The 19,103-nt window shown below is 31.4% G+C and overlaps 2 protein-coding genes and 1 long non-coding RNA gene across 4 annotated transcripts; 1 reads left to right on the top strand and 2 right to left on the bottom strand.

The window, feature by feature from the left end:
- Positions 1-320: 320 nt before the first annotated feature.
- LOC114282624 (gamma-glutamyl peptidase 5) lies at positions 321-14,361 on the top strand. Its single transcript, XM_028225353.2, has 4 exons — positions 321-872; positions 13,489-13,644; positions 13,799-13,966; positions 14,091-14,361. The coding sequence occupies exons 1-4, from the start codon at positions 555-557 to the stop codon at positions 14,193-14,195; spliced, it is 747 nt and encodes a 248-aa protein (XP_028081154.2). The 5' UTR covers positions 321-554; the 3' UTR covers positions 14,196-14,361.
- LOC145807564 (uncharacterized) lies at positions 646-4,197 on the bottom strand. Its single transcript, XR_014350779.1, has 2 exons — positions 1,752-4,197; positions 646-1,360 (listed from the first exon to the last, which is right to left on the bottom strand). It is a non-coding gene; the product is annotated as an uncharacterized LOC145807564 (long non-coding RNA).
- Positions 14,362-14,620: 259 nt separating the features above from the next.
- Positions 14,621-18,367, bottom strand: LOC114282625 (uncharacterized). Of its 2 annotated transcripts, none has more exons than XM_028225354.2 (5): positions 18,199-18,367; positions 16,239-16,289; positions 16,059-16,142; positions 15,764-15,936; positions 14,621-14,963 (listed from the first exon to the last, which is right to left on the bottom strand). In XM_028225354.2, the coding sequence occupies exons 1-5, from the start codon at positions 18,218-18,220 to the stop codon at positions 14,865-14,867; spliced, it is 429 nt and encodes a 142-aa protein (XP_028081155.2). In that variant the 5' UTR covers positions 18,221-18,367; the 3' UTR covers positions 14,621-14,864. The 2 variants fall into 2 exon arrangements, with proteins under 2 accessions (XP_028081155.2, XP_082762125.1); XM_082905999.1 differs by having other exon boundaries at positions 18,202-18,282.
- Positions 18,368-19,103: the final 736 nt, after the last annotated feature.

The raw sequence follows: 19,103 nt of genomic DNA on the forward strand, positions 1-19,103 counted from the left end.
AAACAGGGCCTATAGCTTATATTTTAACAGCTTATAGTTTATAACTGTGAACATAAACTGATTTTTGATTTATAAATTAAGTTTCTCTTCCCCCACTCAAAAAATAAGTTGATTTTTGACTTACAAAAAGCTATAAGCTGTATTGTTAAACTGAATCAAATATATCAAAATAACTTAAATTAAGCTAAAAATTAAAATAAACTGAAAATAAGCACTACCAAACAGGGTCAAAGACTAAAAAGTTTATTTCAACCGAAGATTCAACATTATTAGAGTAATTTTTTAAAATTAAAATGTACACTGCCATTTGAATAAAAAAAAAATGTACATTGCCAGCTGTACAATTTTTTATCCAGGGACACATTCGTAAATAACGTCGACAAACATGACCGATTCCCTAACATCATCAGTTTATAGACAGCACGGCTGTAGTTTTCGTCACTCCACCTTCAATCTTCCATTGACGCCTTACGCAGACAACAAGCTCTCTCTCTCTCTCTCTCTCTCACCAATCTAGAGAGAGAAACATATACATACATACATAGAGAGAGAGAATGGGAAATGATGGGAAGAAGAGATTTGCAGTTCTGCTATGCGCAGAAGACTCGGATTACGTGAAGAAGAAATACGGAGGGTATTTTGGGGTTTTTGTGCAAATGCTGGCGGAGGAAGGCGAGACATGGGACGTGTATCGCGTCGCCGCCGGCGATTTCCCCGACGACGGCGACATCGCAGCCTACGACGGCTTCGTCATCACCGGAAGCTTCAGCGACGCCCATGGCGACGATATCTGGATCCGTGATCTCTTGATTCTTCTCAAGAAATTGAATTCCTTCAACAAAAAAGTTCTAGGAATTTGCTTCGGCCACCAGGTAATCTCTCCCTCTCTATATTATATTTCATAAAACACACAAAACAGTTTTACGGCTTGTTTGATTGGGTAGATTAGGATATGGGATTGTGATTATTAATCCGTAGATCTAATTATCTTATTAAATTTGTAAGATTATTAGTAATAGGATAGGGGTAGGATTATTAATCGAATGAATATTAATCCAATTAGATAATGAATACTACACTAAATTAATTTAATAAAATTATTAATATTTTATTATTAGTTTTGTGAATCAAACATAATTTTAAAGTTTTGGCAGAATTTTTTAGTTCATAAATGTGGAAAGAGATCTGAAAAGCAGAAGAAAAAAAGGTGGGTTTTAACAGTTTACAAACTCCATTCATCTTCTTCTTTGTTTATCAAATTATAAAAAATTAAATTTAAAATTATATACACGTCACGAGTGCATGTCGGTTGCCTTTCTGTCATTCATAGGAATACAATAGAATGAAAAATATTTTAGACCTTTACATTAAATTTAAAATTATGTACACGTCACGAGTGCATGTCGGTTGCCTTTCTGTCATTCTTAGGAATACAATAGAATGAAAAATATTTTGGGCTTGTTTGGTTTGATTTTGGGAGATGAGTTTGGGAGATAAAAAGTACGAAAAGTTGTTTGGTTTGGTTTTTTTTGAAAGATGTTTTGGAAAATTATTTTGAGAGAGAGTTTTGGAAAAAGTGATTGATTTGATGTGTATGAGAGAGAGATTTGTTTGAAAAACTTGTTTGGTTTACAAGTTTTGGGAAATTTTTTTGAAAAAATTTGTTTGGTTTAAGTTTTTCTGAAAACCCATTTGTAGAGAAATTTTCCCAAAAATTTTTGGGAAATTCAAACCAAACGAACCCTTTAGACCTTTAAAACATGTACTCTAAAGGCGGTTTAGGGGTGGATTTTTACTTTATTGATGTGATATTTTGATTTATTTTTATTTTTTTACACGTGTCAGATCATTAGAATTTTTTTAGAATTTAAAGTTTATAATTCTCTATTATTGTTATAATAAAAAAATGTAGTAGCTGCCTTTTTTTTAGTGTTCTTCGATAAATTATAAATACATCTATTTAGATTTAATTAAAATATAAATTATTTTTTGTGATTTTAAAAATTACATTCTATCTTTTGAGATTTATAATTTCGTAATAAATCATTCATTTTATTAATAAATCATGAAGTCATGTTAGAAAAATATTTCAATTAATAATTTAAGTAATTTTATTATTGTATAATAGATTAATTATAAATTTTATTTTTTTAATTAATTCTTAAATAAAAAATTTTGATAAAAAAATATTTATAATTTTTATAATTACATAAGACAATAGATTGTCCTTTAAACGAATCTCAATGTGTTTGTAATTTAGCCTTAGTTGTTCTTATAAAGTTGCTTTTCACTTTAAAAAAGTTGTATTTGTTCAAAGGATTAAGATAATGAGGAATATCTATAATATTTTAAATTTAGAAAAAATTATTTATTATAAATTTTTAAATAATGTAATAAAAATCTTATATTATAATTTTAAAATGAAAAAGATCACAATCTATTTGAAAGGAAATTACTTTCCTCAAAAAAAGTTACAAGCAAAAACAAATAAAATAAATGCATATTGCAATCTGCAACTATATTAATTAATAGTCAAAGATATCATATGTTATCTTGAGTAAAAATAATCTATAAACTTACCTAATTTTCTAAATTCAATAATAATGTGTAAAAAATATATGATTGGAAAATGATTAAAAAAATATGTAAGAGAGAATTAATTTAGATGATTTAATAAATTTTCATATTACGAGATTTGAAAATTTGACTTAATTTTTCGGATCTGAATAGATTACTTAATAAAAAAAATTTATTTTAATACACATTAAAGTGGAAATTTTTAATCAGTTATGATCGGTTTCCACCATTAGAAAATGATATAGAAAGGTCAGGTCAGAGATGGGGCTCATATTCCTTGATTAAATTAATTGAACTTTATCAGTATGAGATCTGAACTGGTGGCAATCGAATAAAATTTTCGTTTTCTTGAGCTTTTTTTCCATTTGTTCTATAGTGATTTTCCTGGCAAACAAACAGACGAGTCAAAAAAAAGGAAACTTTTTTTTCGGATTCTAGTGGGGGTTTAGGAATCTCGTGGTTCGCGTGAGAGTGGTCATTGGAAAATGGAAGAAAAGATTTGTCAGGCTACAAGAAAAAGTAAATTTTATTTTGACGATAATGACTTGAGGTTATCCCACCATTTTGATAAAGAAAAGGTATTTCCGTAATCGTGACGTTTATTTTGACAAAGGAGAAAAAAATTCAAAATAAATGTTAGGCTTAAGTAACGCCGAAAGGTGCAATGAATGTGAGCCTCATGTTTAAGGTATCAGTTTTATTTTAATAATTTTTTATAAAAAAATTTTAAAAAAATGATATGATAATTTATAATATTTTTTTAATATTTTAGTTAAAATGTTTAGTTGACCAACGAAATTTAAATTAGGATTATTTTAAGAATTGATCTTATTACTAAAAAAGTAAAATGAAAAATTTATTTTTTTATTAAAATTAGTGAGTGGCACACGCGATGCTTGTACAATTTAAATAATTAATAATAAAAATAAATAATAAAGAATTTAATATCAATATGTATCTTGTTTAAGTAATAATTATGTTCTTACTGATATTTAATGTTTTGGGTTCAAAATTTACTTACGTTATATATAATAATTTTTTTATTTTAATATATATAAAATTATTACGTGACATGAGAAAAAGAAGATTCCACTAAAACTAATTTTTGAAATAGGCCCGAAAGAGTAAAGGCAACGTGATTCATCGCAGTGGATTTCGGGCTTGATTTTTGGATTAATTACAAATTTTGTATCGTTTCAATTTCTTATAATTTCTTATATTTAAACTGTTTCAATTTAGCTCTTAGTGTCTGAACTATGTCAATCTGATTTTTAATGTATAAAAAATATTTTAATATAATCTGTCAATATTTAAAGTGCATATATTAAGAGAGTTAGATTAAGGGATTAAATTGAAACACTTTTTTATATTTTGAGAATCAAATTAACACAATTTAAATATAGGAAATCAAATTGGCTCCGTTTGGGAAGAGTTAGGCTGGGTTTTTTTTATTTTTTAATCACAAAGGACAAAATAAGTTATTTTAGTTATAAAAAATAAAATATTACATTCAATATATAATTATTACACTCTTCTCTCACAAAAAAATCAAAAAATTAAAAAGTCCTTCTCAAATTAAATTTTTTAGCCCAGGTTAAAATATAGCCAAAAAAATAAAAAAAACCAAAAAGTTAGCCACTTGCCAAATGGAGGCTGAAATACTTTTATATATTGAAAGACCAAATTGACACAATTTAAATATTGAGAATTAAAATGACACAAAACTTTGGGGGAGCAAAAATGTAATTAACCCTTGATTTTGTTTATTAATTTTTAATTTTTTTGATTTTTTGTAAAATTTTAAAAAATTAATTTTTTTTCGAGTTTTGAAAAAAAAAATTGCCCCTTCTTGTTAATGAAAAAAATAATAATATATATATACATGTTTTTTTAGTTTTTTCCAAATACGTTTTTACTTTTTGACTTACTTATCCTTTTTTTTTAAGCTGACATTGGTTTTTTGTTTTTAAAAATAACATAAAACGTGATGGGCATAATGTATAGATATTTTTTTCCTTCTTGTGTATAGGAGTGGAGTCGGCGAACTAAAGGCTTTTTAAAATTTTTATGATATATTTTAGTGATATATTTTAGTTTGGTATGTTTATATTTTGAATCGATGTCAATTGAACTTTAATAAAATCGAATTAGCTTTAGTTTGATATTGTGTAAGTTATATAAATTTATGGAAACAAATTTAAAAAATTAATTTTTTTTAAAATATATATATCTAATTTATTCACATAATAAAATCATTTGCAATGACACTTTCGTCTCATTTGTCAACTATTTATTTTAATCAAAAAAATTAAAAAATTATTATAAATTATCACATCACTTTTTTTATTTTTTTATATATTTTTTTTTTGTAAAAAATTAAAAAATTATTAAAATAATCTATTCTCAAACAATGCTACTTGTTTGAAGTTTGCTATATAATTAGATTTTTTTATTTTTTTATTTTTTTTTAAGTCATATTACTTTCTTATTTTTTTATATATATTTTTATAAAAAATTAAAAAATATTAGATTCCTCTAATTAACCCCTTAAAAAAGAAAAAATTCCTAACTGGGGCTCTAATGGAAAGTAAACTAGCTATGCCTATGACATTGGGCCTCTCTAATGCCAGATGTGGACCATTATTGACCGAGTGTTATCAATTTGCCGTATGGTCAAGTCATTTCAAGCACACCTTGGACCACAAAGTCATTTCAAGCACACCTTGGACCACAAGAAAGTCTAGTCAGAAGAAAAGACCTCACTATCTTCTGCCACAAATATTGGGTACAGAAATGATAGAGACTTCTAGGGTAATACATCAATTTGCTGATGTTGAAATTTTAAAAAAAAATTAGAGTAAAAGGATTGTTTAGGGTGACTTAAATAAATGTATTTATTTATTTTTTTAGGGTGACTTAAATAAATGTATTTATTTATTTTTTTATATCATAAAATTGAGAAAAAAAATAGATGTTTAGGTTAATTTTTTGATTTTTTACAAAAAAAAAAAAAAAAAATATGTATGAAAATATTATATAAATAAGTGAGTAAAAAAAGTTAGTGGAGTAGACGTACAGGTTGGGAAGGGTAGTGGGTTGGTTAGGAGATGGGAAATAATTGTCTCTTTTTCGGGTTTGAATTGGATTATATTGTTCAACCCATGAGGGTCCACCACAGGTCCCGTTTTGATAATCGGAACCGTACGATATGTAGAACTCGTCGCGTACTATATATTTTTAAAAAATCACGTTGATTGGATATCGATAACTATCTGATCGTGCTAGTTTTTTTTGTCAACTGTTAACTATAACACTATCCATATTTTATACAAAACTGATTTGATCATACAGTTAACGATATCCGAGGGTCCACCACAGGTCCCGTTTTGATAATCGGAACCGTACGATATGTAGAACTCGTCGCGTACTATATATTTTTAAAAAATCACGTTGATTGGATATCGATAACTATCTGATCGTGCTAGTTTTTTTTGTCAACTGTTAACTATAACACTATCCATATTTTATACAAAACTGATTTGATCATACAGTTAACGATATCCGATCAACGTGATTTTTTTACAGGTATATAGTTCTGGACAAGTTCTATACATCAAACGGTTTAGATTATCAAAACAGGACCCATGGTAGGCCCCCACAGGCCCAACATATACGTCCAACTTAGTGACTTTATATATGTAAAAAAAAAAATTCCCCTATCACGATACTAAAGGGTCAATTCAGTACCGAAAACTGTATAAAGTTGGTTTGATTAAAATATTATGTATATTAATTTTTTTATATTTTTAATTTGTGAATAGTGATAACTTATTTATTTTTTTTTGTAACTTTTTTAATTTTTTGAATTTTTTAGAACACTTCAAACCAGATACATCAAATTATGTGGAGCCCACTGTAAATTAAAATTCACAAATTAAAGCTCTTAATCTTTTTTATTTGGGGGTATGGTGTGTATGTCAACAATTTGGAGTTTTTTTTATTCGAACCTATTTTGATAATTTGATTAAAAGTTAATTTTTTTATTTTTAAACTTTTTAAAATCATATTTGGTTTGTGTCTCAAAATATAATTTTGGGTTTGGTTATGGTGTGTAACTTACACCTTACACTTTATACCTTACACTTACACCTTACACTTACACTTTTTGTAAAAAATTAAACCTTACACTTACACCTTTTTTGAGGTTGCACACCATGTGCAACCCACTTACACCTTACACCTTACACTTACACCTTACACTTACACCTTATACTTATACTTACACCTTACATTTACACTTTTTGTGTAAGTGGCACATGGTGTGCACTTGCACACTTAAGAAAACTCCTATAATTTTTGAGAAAAATTTTCAAAATTTTGTTTGATTCAATTTTTTTTTTCTTTTAATTTCAAAATTACTTTATTTCTCCTACCCATCAATCAATCGCTTTTTCGCTTTCCTCTCTCATTCTCAATCACTTTTTTCTCATCTACTCAACTATATCAAAATTTCAAATCCTCTCAAACTTCCAAATTTCAAAATTATTTTTAAAATATACAATAAAAAAAACTAAAAAAAACTCCTAAACTCTCTCTCTAAATTTTTTTTTGAAAAATTATCTCAAAATACAAATTAAACACTCATTATTTCTGTATTTTTTATATACTTTTACAAAAAAAAATTAAAAAATTAACTTTATCTATTTCTCAAAATAGGTCTCTATTTGTGACCTGCTTTTAGCATTTCTAATGAGTGCTATGAAATCTAATGTGCCGTTTGGTAGCATTTACGTTTTCAGTTTTCTGTTTATATTTACAAAAATTTAAAAAACTCAAATAAAAACTTGTTTGATAAATTTTTGATTTATAAATCAGTAGTCTCAGTTTATAAATTTGGTCAAAAAATGTAAACTCAAAAAAAGTGTTTCTGTTTTGAGTTTTGAGTTTTTTTTTTTTTTACCACCCAACACTAGCCACCACCCGCCACCATTTTCCACCATTGTCTTCCGCCACCACCCCCCACCCCCACCACCACCACCCACTAGTCGCCACTACCACCCACCTGCCACCCACTCACCACACTCACCACCACCACCCACCCCTCGCCACCGCCACTACCACCACCCACCACCCGCCATTACAATCCACCGCTTGCCGCCACCACTACCACCACCACCCTCCACTAGCCACCCACCTGCCACCACCACCCGCCACTCATTACCATCACCCACCACCCAACTGCTGCCACCACCACCACCCACTCACTATCACCTGCCACCGTCACCCACTCACTTAACACCACCACTACCTGCCACCGTCACCCACCTACCCAGCACCACCACCACCCGTCATCTGCCACCCACCTGCTACCACCACCCGCCACCCGCCGCCACCACTACCACCCACTCGCTACCACCCACCACCCGCCATCGTCACCCACTCATCCACCCGCTACCACCACCCGTCATCCGCCACCCACCCACTCACCACCACCACCCACCCCTCGCCACCACCACCCACCACCCGCCATTACAATCCACCGCTTGCCGCCGCCACCGCCCGCCACCACCACCACCACCACCATCCACTAGCCACCCGCCACCCACCTGCCACCACCACCCGCCACTCATTACCATCACCCACCACCCACCTGCTGCCACCACCACCACCCACTCACTATCATCCGCCACCGTTACCCACCCACTTAGCACCACCACTACCTGCCACTGTCACCCACCTACCCAGCACCACCACCACCCGTCATCTGCCACCCACCTGCCACCACCACCCGCCACCACCACTACCACCCACTCGCTACCACCCACCACCCGCCACCGTCACCCACTCATCCACCCGCTACCACCACCCGTCATCCGCCACCCACCTGCCACTATCCACTCGCTACCACCCGCCACCATTACCTACCCACCACCACCGGCCATCCGCCACCCACCTGCCACCACTACCCACCACCTGCCGCCGCCGCCACCACCACCACCCACCGTCACCCACCCACCCACCCACCACCACCACCACCCACCGTCACCACCGTCTTCTGCCTCCACTTGTTACCACTTGCCATTTCTCACTATTTTTTATATTTTTAAATTTTTTTAAACATTTTGTCAATTACCAAACGCGTTTGTAGTTTATGTTTTTCTAAAAATAAACAAAAAATAAACAAAATCAGTTTATAAAATTTTTGTAAATATAAACTGAAAACGTAAACGTTACCAAACAGACCCTAAATGTCTCATTCCACATTAGAGCAGGCACAACCATTTGCAGAGTGTTCACTTATTGGGAGTGGCCGCTATTGAATTTTTTTTTTTTTTTGAGTTTTAAAGATGTTTTGGTCTAGATTTTTATTTATTTATTTATTATTTTTTCTTATCATACCATTAGTGCTTTATTAAAATATCAAAATTAATACTCTCAATCATTGCTACCAATATTGAGGCCTCTCTCAAATGAATATCCCATCAAAGGGCCTCAAGAATATTGACTATGTATGTGTTGGAACAGTGTACCTAAAATGTTTATTAGGAAAATTACTCAAATAAGAAAGGAGGGTTGATATTTAAATGGTATTATGGAGTATATGTATAAGTTAAATATGAATTACATATTGCTACTTTTGAGTATGCATTATTGCTAATAAGGGGATGTTTAGTTGTATTGCAATATCTTGTGTTTCATTTTTTAAAGAGCTCGTTTAGGAAGTGGGTTGGCTTTTTAATTTTTTGACTTTTTTTTTATTATTTTAGTCTGAAACTAAAAAGTCTAATTTGATAAGGGCTTTTAGTTTTTTTGGTTTTTTTGTGAAAGAAAGAATGTAATGATTATGGGTTGAATGTGATGTTTTGTCTTATTGAACTAAAAAATCTATTTTATTTTTTGTAGCAATTTTAGCCCAAAAAAACCTCTCAAAATCAACGTTCCAAACGGAGGCAAAGAACATAACCCCTCCAAAAAAAAAAAAAAAAAAAAAAAAAAAAAAAAATTGTTTTTCACACAAAAGTTAAGATGTTATCAAAATTTTTAATTATTGTTGCTTTTGAGAAAACAAAAACACAATGAAAAATGATTTCACAACCTAAAAGGCCTCAAGGCTCTTGTAATAATAAAAACAAATTCTTTGCTAAAATTATATAAGGTCTGGTTTGGCATATTATGAAAAATTCGAAAAGTCAAAAAGTTATCATTATTCACAAATTAAAAATATAAAAAAAATTAATTTACACAATATGTTAATACCAACGAGTTGACAGTGCTGGTATTGAATTGATATCAAAAAGTACGTATTGGTCTGCCAAAGGAACAAAAAAGAAAATTAAATATATATATTCATTAAGTTGAAGGGTAATGTTGGGCCCGTCGGGGCCCACGCCGAGTCTTGTTTTGATAATCCGAACTGTTTCAATGTATAGAACTCATCAAGTACTATATGCCTGTAAAAAATCACGTTGATCGGATATGAGTAGATATGTGATCAAATTAGATTTTTTTTAACCGTTTATTTTTCACCGTCCATTAATTTCATACAAAACTGTTTTGATCACATAGCTATTGATATTTGATTAAAGTGATTTTTTTATAGGCATATAGTACTCAACGAGTTCTACACATTAAACGGTTCGGATTATCGAAACGTGACCCGTAGTGGGCCCCCACGGCCCAACAGTACCCGTGAAGCCTCAAGCACATTTCAACCAAGCCGTACTATCCTCCTGCCACCTGTCACTGATGAGTCTACAATGTGGGGATAAAAACGTAATTTTGTCATTTTATACAATATTTTAATACATATTTTTTCGTAAAAAGATAAAAAATTATCCCAAATAATCATTTTTTTTTTTTTCAACTTTTTAGTTCAAAAATTAAAAAATACACTTATTTATGATATCCCTAACAACCCTTGAAACTTAAGTTGTTGGACTTAGCCTTAATAGTAATCAATTATCTGGTACGGCCTATGAAAATGTTGCAAAGATTTCATCAAATGGTAAGCTTCATCCTCCACCAATCACACCACATTTGGGGTAACACGTAGTCGTGCCCAGATCCACCAAATAACTTCTCCTCCAACTTTGATATTTGATTAAAGTCAGTGCAGTACATACCTAAAAAACTATTGCTTAAATGAGTTGGTTTATAAAACAAAATGTAAATTATAGAAGTTGTAGGGGGCAATTGGGTAATATTTACTTTTTGTGATAGTAATTTATAACCGTTCGAATGTTTGGTATTTACACAGTATCAAAACAAAGTAAGCGTGGCAAAATAGGACTCTTGAACTTTATTTGTTAATGTGTTCTGTTGAATGGTCAATTATCTTACAATTTAATGCTTTTAGCCATGAAAAGTATAAAGAAGAAGTGTTTAGTGGTATTTTTTAATAAACATTAAATTATTGAATAAATTACACTAATCTCTTTTCTTTTTCTGTTTTTTCTTTTTTTGACACGTGATAAATACATACCTCTCTTTTAAGATTTAGAAAAATACATTGAACTCTATAAATTTGAAATAATTACGTTAACTTTTTCTAAAAAATTTATTCACATAATGCTGTCCTTTTTTTTTTAATCAATTATTCAGTAGTCATATGAATGAAAAATAATATTATTGTATCTTTTGTATTTAAATGTATATTTTATTCTTGATTATTTGTGTCTACACACTATCTATACAGTTCCGATCATTTTAATCTTACTAAATAGGAGCTTAGGCCTCGTTTGGGAATAGGCTAATTTAGTAACTTTTTGGCTATTTAGCTAAAAAGGTAGGTAAAAAAAACTTGTATGTTTGGGATGACTTTTTGGCTAATTACGAAAAGATGTGCAAAAAGTAGAGAGAAAAGAGAATCTTTGACTTTTTGGTATGAGTTGTTGGTTTTTTGGCTAATTTAGTAACTTTTTGGTTAATTAGCTAAAAAAGTAAGTCCCCAAACGGGGCCTTAGTGTAATTTTGAAAACTTATAATTTTTTTTTTAAATATCCAGGCTAATTAATGTAATTTATTGTAAAGTATTTATATTTCAAGATAAAGGGCCTTGATAAGTATTTAAAAAAAAAAAATTGAAATTTTATTCAAAAGTATAACTCAAAAAATATTTAAAAAATCAACTTAGAAACTATTGCCAAATCAAGCCAGCTACATGTAGACTACCCGAACAAATTTACATCTCTCTTGGACACTTACCCAAACATGTGTGCATTTTTTTAAAAAAAAATTGGGTATAAATGAAGTTTTGTATAAATTAAAATAATTTGATGCAAAGTAATGAAAAATGTTAGATATTTTAAATATTTTATCAAATATCTTACATATATGAGTGAAATTCACACAATTTACATTATATAAATTCTATGTGAGTCTTACTTCTATATAAAATATTTAATAAAACATTTAAGATTCTTCACCCTAATTCAAATTAATATACAGCTAGAATAGATAGGCAATTGTTGGTAGGTGTGTGTATAACCAATTGACTGACCTTACTCCGTTAAAGAAAACGTGGGTTTGCCTACAAAGTGGGTGTTTGGGTTCAACTTTTGATGTTTTTATTTTATTTTGTTTTTATTTTTTTTATTTTTTTGACTTTTTTAAAAATTTTAAAAATGTTTAAGGCTATGTTTGATTTAGGGATGGAATCATAATTTCACCCTCCAATTTCAAAGCTGTGTTTGGATGTAGTTTTTAAAAATTGATTTTCCACCCACGTTTGAACAGGTTTGGCAGAGTGAGTTTTTAAATTTTGAAATTAGGTCTATCTGATCGTTTGTCCGAACATCCTTCCGAACAGTTTTTGAATTTTTTGATCTATCAAGACGGTTGATTGAAATAGTTTTTTTTTTTTTTTTTGTCACCTGTTATTTAAAAAATAAAAATTATATTTATTTTTGATATGTTTAAAATAATTTTTTTTTAAGACTAAAATGACACATTATTTGGACATATATTTAAAATTAACAAAAAAAAATTAAAATAAAAATTAATTTGTCACAATAATTTTAAAAAAATAAAAAATATTTTTATACAAAATAATTAAAAAAAATTTCCAATCAAGTATACAATCAAAAGTAATTTTAAAGCATTAGTTGAATAATTTTTTTTAACAAAAAATAATATATATTTTAATATTTTAAATAAAAGAATATTTTCAGAATTTTTTGAATTTTTTAAATAAAAAAATTATTTTTTTCAATAATTAATTTTTTGAATTGAATTTTAAAAATAGTTTGGTTATGAGTTTTGAATAGGATTTTCAATAGAATTTTGAGTTGGTTATGAGTTATAAGTTTTTTAATTAAGTTTTAAAAATTCTTTTCAAAACTCATAACCAACAACTTTTCTTATTTTAGAACTCATTTCAAAAATTCAAAATTCAATTCAAAACTTTTTTCAAAATTTATAAGCAAACAAATTTTCGCTTTTCAAATTATGATTCAATAACTCACAAATTCAAATTATAACTCTATTCTCAAATCATAATTTTAAAATTAAACCAAATGTTACCTAAGTTTCTAAATTTAATTCGACAAGATGAGCTGAAAAATTAAAAAAAAAAAAATTAGAAAAGATAAATCTAAGCAAAACATAGTGAATTTTTTCTAAAACTTATTTTGGCTTTTAAATTTTTTTTAGAATTTTTCAAAATTTTTTTGAACCACAAATGAAAATATTTAGGTATTTTGTTTGGATTAATCCTGTAGGTATATACCATCCCACACTTCTCAAATAATTTGAATGCGCTCAAACATTTAATAAAATTTAAATTTGTGACCTATGTTTCTTAATAAGTTTATTTCAGTTCAACTTGTTTATTGAATATACATGGTAAAATTGTTTGTTTGTTTGTTTGTTTGTTTGTTTTTATATATATATATATATATATTTGTAAATCAGATATTGGGTCGTGCACTAGGTGGAAAAACTGGGAGGGCCAAGTCAGGGTGGGACGTTGGAGTGACTAATGTTGAATTATCACCCTCATCTTCAAAGCTCTTCGCTTCTCTCAAACTACCCGACCTCCTCTCCATCATCGAATGCCACCAAGATGAGGTTTGTTTCGACAATAACTGAGGCCATATGTCGAAATTTATTTTACCAATGCAGTAATTACACTTCATGTAATAAATAAATTTAGTACGAAAAAATTGCCGTCACAGTAAAGTTGGGAATGTGTAGTAAACTAATCTTGAATTAATGAAAGTAGGTATGGGAACTTCCTCCAAAAGCAGAGGTGATGGCATGGTCTAACAAGACTGGGATAGAGATGTTCAGGTATGGTGATCATATTATGGGCATCCAAGGTCACCCTGAGTACACTAAGGACATTATTCTCCACCTCATTGACCGTCTTCTCCACCACAATCTCATCATGGTATGTAGTCCTGTAAACAGATGGAAAAATGATCTTATAAAGTTTTTGATTTGGTATTTTTATCCTCCAATTGAATGCCCAGGATTGATTAGAATTTGTTTCAATTTTGTCTCTCTTTGTGCAGGAGTCTTATGCTGATGAGGTGAAGGCTAATGTGGAGAATCATGAGCCACACAGGGAGGCTTGGAAAAAGCTCTGCATCAGCTTTCTCAAGGGTAGATTGTGGTGATGATTAAATCTTTCAAAATTTTATGGGGGCAAGGAAAAATAAAAAGGGGAGGTGGAAATTGTAAACATCAACTATTTGGGGGCAGCTAAGGCAGATTGAACAATACTGCTCTGGTGTTTTATGAACTGAAAATTGGCAATGCCAACTTTTTATATTTCTCTCTTTATTTCGACACCCTTTTATCGCATATAAACAGTATCATTTTGCTGATCAACTTGTTAGACATCAGATCATGTGAGAATCTTGAAACACAATCCAACAATTACGAATATTTTGGGACTGAAGAATAGGGATTCAGGGTCGGGGAATATCATGCCCTAATATGCAACTACAGTGCTCAATTTCGGCAAATAAACAAGCATTACATCGTATGGAAAATCACAACGAAGCGTATGGAAAAACTGGATATTGAAACCATGAAGCCATAGAGCAAACAGCAATATGCAAATGCATTAGATCAAACTTACATCAAGTAATAGTTCAAATGCAGCTTCCATTCAAAACAGATGTAAGATGAAGTTTTAATAAGATTATTTAAGTACTCATAACACCATGTCCAGTAGCTATCAACACTGATAACTGATAGGGAATCCTCCATCACAACAAACTGTCATTACATCGGTAGTCAAAAGGATAAAACGATGGAGTTCCAAATCACGGGTGTCATGGCTAAGCACCCATTGTAGAACCAGAGTTCCTCTTGCACTCGGACAACATATCCATATAGAACTGACACTTGCTGATATCATTACCGTAAAAGTTCAGGCACTGCGTGAAAATAAATATACAGAAACAGCCTTTAGAATTAGAATGTCCTTTGCTCCATTTTCACTTTAAGAATGTCAAAATAACTTAAAGTTCTACAACAATAAATTATTTTCTGTTGTTTTTTTAAGTAATTCAAAATACATTAGTTGGCTAACAAAGCAAGTTAGATACAGAATCACTTCTTCCCATCATAGCCTATGTTACATGGATATTCTAAATGTCTCATGTCAAACACTCAACACTTGGATAAAGTCATGTGTAGTTAGACGTTCACCAAGCAAATATATTTAGCAATTCAAATTAACCATAAATCCATGCATAAACTTCCACATTATGCTTGAAATACTCTCTTATGACGTCTTGTGAAAACAATTTTACCCTAGAAAATATTACCAATACATTAAAAATATGAAAATTTTACCATGTTCCCATGTCCAAGGACATGGAAATTAGATGAATTGTACACTTGGACACATACTCACACCCAACACAAATGCTTGAGTTGATGTAACATAGCTCTTAGCAAACAAACAAATATGGCATCTTTATCATTAAAATCTGAAACAAAGCCTTTCCATTTATTATTTATGACCCTGATCCTATTCCCGAGTTTTCATCTATAAACCCACCACTTTTCCCTTGAGTCCAGCCCTAGAATAAAATAAAACTAGGCAGTACTCTGTCAGCAACTCTATTGTTTTAACTTTTTAAATTTCAACATCCCTAATGCAACTATACACTTTCAACTATATTTTGGCAATTTTGTAAACAAGTACTAAAGTGAAAGAAGTTTCACATACATCCTGGAATGCCTTGGACTGCACACTGCAAGCATCAGAACCCATACTGTTTGTAGCGGGTGCTGGGGCAGAAGCTGCTTCAGAGACGACAGTTTCGTGTTGAATGGTGCGAGGACCCACCACTGCATCGACAGCCCTATGTGCCACAGCACTGCCAGTACCAAATGCCATGCCTGAATACAAGCGAAGAGAGAACACAACAAAAACTCAGACTTATGACCAGACTGGTTATGTGAGTTAATAAACCTTTATTATGATAACAACAGATCACATATGTAATTTGACATCCACAAACCTTGAGCTATTGTAGCACCAAGGCCTCCAAGCATGGATCCACCACTGCCACCTTGAACAGGAGCTGGAGAAGGAGCTTGTCTTGCTGCAGAAATGGAACAATAAGAAAATCAGGAGTCATGTCAATGGAAACCATATGCTGGAGGAGTAAATGATATTAAACAACGTAAATTTTCAACACCTGGCTGAGGGGGATTACGCACTGGTGCAGGACGACGAGGTGCTGATCTTCCTGAAATAGAAATTCAAACAACAGTTGAAAGGTTAGCAATGCAAAATCGCAAACAAATACAACAAATAACACAACCATGTGAAGCACATTTAAGTAGAAAGAATGACAATCAAATACATACAACAAAGTATTTAACCTTGTGCAGCAGATCCAATGCTCAAGTTAGTCACAACACAAACAGATAAAGACGGTATACTAGTGTCCTCCTAACAGCAAAAGAGAGAGCACACAGTGGAAGCAAAATAAAAGCTAAAACTTGGAAGATCTATGTTATGTTTGGATCTTGGATTTCTCAAGTAAGGGAAATGAAATTACTTATACCTATTAATTTTGTTTTTGTTTTCCTAACCCAACCAAATAAAATAGCTTCATTCACTTATTTTCTTTTCCTATATTTTCTCTTTCATGGTCCCCTACTACCACTAATCCAAAATCCAAACAAAATGTACAGAAGCCTAAATAACTATAGAATAACAGGGTAAGTACTAGACATTCAACAATCCCCGATAAAAGCTTAAATCTTCCAAGAAAAAATTGCAACATGACCAATGAAAAACCAGCTAGAAGCATTTTAATGCACCTACACACAAAAGGATGGAAAAGTTAAATTAAAAGTTGTAAACAAATACTACTCAGATCCATTAAAGCATTATATGCAAGTGTGGAGCCCATGGCCAAAAAAAGCCTCTTGATTATCAAGAAACATGTCCTCATGAACCTTAAATGCACCGTGAAGTCGTGAATGCACAGGACTGTCAGCCCATAAAAAATATAGCAGACATGAGGAGTAATTAGACCAAGGAAGATCACAACCACAATGAGAGAGTCGGAGGGGCGGAGGAATTTGGCCAGTGACCACGAGAAGAAGGCCGACACTTCTTTATAGGGTGATTCCATAACAAAATGTAATGCTTTTCCCTTAGCTTGTAGAAAGGAATCTGTATTCCCACTTGTTGTTGGATTAATCATTATCATGGTCATTCTCAATATCTTAAGTCATATCAAACAAAACAAACAAAATGTATAGCTAGAATGGCCATTCCATTTATCGGTACTCAACCATAAATCTCTAGACTCTATCCATACTGTTCATACAACCAACCCACATGCAAATGCCACCAAATACAGACCAGTATCAATTTCCAAGGCCAAAATTCATCTCTCATATCATGCTTCTGCTATTTTTAGGCAACACCCACAAAGGTAAGATAGGTATACACATCAACATCTGTGCCATTGTATCGTGTGCCAAACCAAGTAACTACAACAAACTTATTTTAAAATGGTTTCAATTTTCACATGTGCAATGAGAACAAACACATTCAAGCCCTGAAATGAAGATCCTTTACAACCTATAAATGTCAAAACCCTAAACTTGTGTTTAGTTGGGAGATTTGGGAAGGGATTTAGAAAGAAAAAAATAAAAAGCATGTAAAACTAGGTAAAATATAGGTCTCGTTTCATCTACTTTTTCCCTTTCCGTTTGCAAATCTCTTCTCAAATCCCAGCCAAACACAGAACATGAATATTTAGGAACAATTCCAAATCAAACCCAGAAAAAAATTAACCATCATTTATCTGATGAAATTAAAATAAAAAAATACATAAAAAGAACATCTTAAATTTTGGATTTTTCCAAACTCCACCCACCCAAAAAAAAAAAAGGGAATAAGGAAAAGGAACAAAAACTTACCTAAACACAAGTCTTTCACCTAGTAAAGCTGATTCTTTCATTTCCATTTACATTATAAAAAGAAAAAAAGAGAGTTCATAATTTATATATCATTCAATTTTCTTTAGTTCGTTCTGAGGTATGCCCTAAAACCCAGTTGAGAAACATAATGAAATAGATCAATAAGTCTAATAAATCGAAGAAAATAAAAATGAGGTGGGTAGATCAGGCACTCACCACCTGAGCTTCGGCGAGCCATGTTTTTCAGATGGAAGAGACTGCGAAACCCTAATGCAAATTGTAAAGCGTGTCTTCTACCCAAAAATAAATAGATAAAAAAAATTTTAAAAAAAATACGTGTCAAACGAGGTTCTTTTTGGGTAAATTATACTTTGCCCTTTTGTTTAGTCATATTTTTACTTTGACTCTTTAAGTTTATTTCTTTTTTTTATTTTGAACCTTTATATTTTAAATTTTTTTTATTTTACTCCTAAAGTTAATTTCTGTTAAAAATTATAAAGGAAAATTTTTTTTAAATCCCTAGTATTAAGATTTTATAATATAAATGGCATCTAATATTTTCATAATGTTTAAAGTCTCTCAACATCAATCTAAAGAAAATTACCAAATCCAGAGAAAATTCAAGGGTAATCTAGAAAAAATTGTCAAATTCGGAGAAAATTCAATTCAGAAAAAATTGCCAAATTCAGAGAAAATTCAATGGTAATCTAGAGAAAAATGCCAAATCCAAATAAAAGTGGCCAAATCTAGAGAAATTCTGGGAATTCAGAGAAATTCAACACTGTCAGCACAAACAATATATGCATACATATATATATGTATATTTATCAACAATGGAGAGATAGAATTAACTAATTTTTCTTTGAACCTGAAGAAGTTATAGAACCTAAGGACGTGGATTCCAGTGCTGTCGCCGCCGAATCCAGCGAAGGAGGAGGAGCCAAGGTGGCGGCAACGCATACTGGCGGTGGCCAGGGCTAAGCTGTAAGGAGTCATTTCACCAATGAGGCGAGGCGCGAAAAGTGGATGAGGAGGATGATTGGGACTGCGATGTGCCCCTTGTCATTGTTGAAACAGTGCGGAGATTTCGAGACTTGAGCGATGAAGAAAATGGAAGAAAG

Source organism: Camellia sinensis, chromosome 2, assembly GCF_055761805.1.
Source record: "Camellia sinensis isolate YWXY chromosome 2, ASM5576180v1, whole genome shotgun sequence".
Lineage (NCBI taxonomy): Eukaryota > Viridiplantae > Streptophyta > Magnoliopsida > Ericales > Theaceae > Camellia > Camellia sinensis.

Coding starts and splice junctions, on each gene's coding strand:
- LOC114282624 (XM_028225353.2), top strand. CDS start 555: ATGGGAAATGATGGGAAGAAGAGATTTGCAGTTCTGCTATGCGCAGAA. Junction 873..13,488: donor GAATTTGCTTCGGCCACCAG/GTAATCTCTCCC, acceptor TTTGTAAATCAG/ATATTGGGTCGTGCACTAGG. Junction 13,645..13,798: donor TCGAATGCCACCAAGATGAG/GTTTGTTTCGAC, acceptor TAATGAAAGTAG/GTATGGGAACTTCCTCCAAA.
- LOC114282625 (XM_028225354.2), bottom strand. CDS start 18,220: ATGGCTCGCCGAAGCTCAGGTG. Junction 15,937..16,058: donor TGGTGCTACAATAGCTCAAG/GTTTGTGGATGT, acceptor GCTTGTATTCAG/GCATGGCATTTGGTACTGGC. Junction 14,964..15,763: donor AGTCCAAGGCATTCCAGGAT/GTATGTGAAACT, acceptor ATTTTCACGCAG/TGCCTGAACTTTTACGGTAA.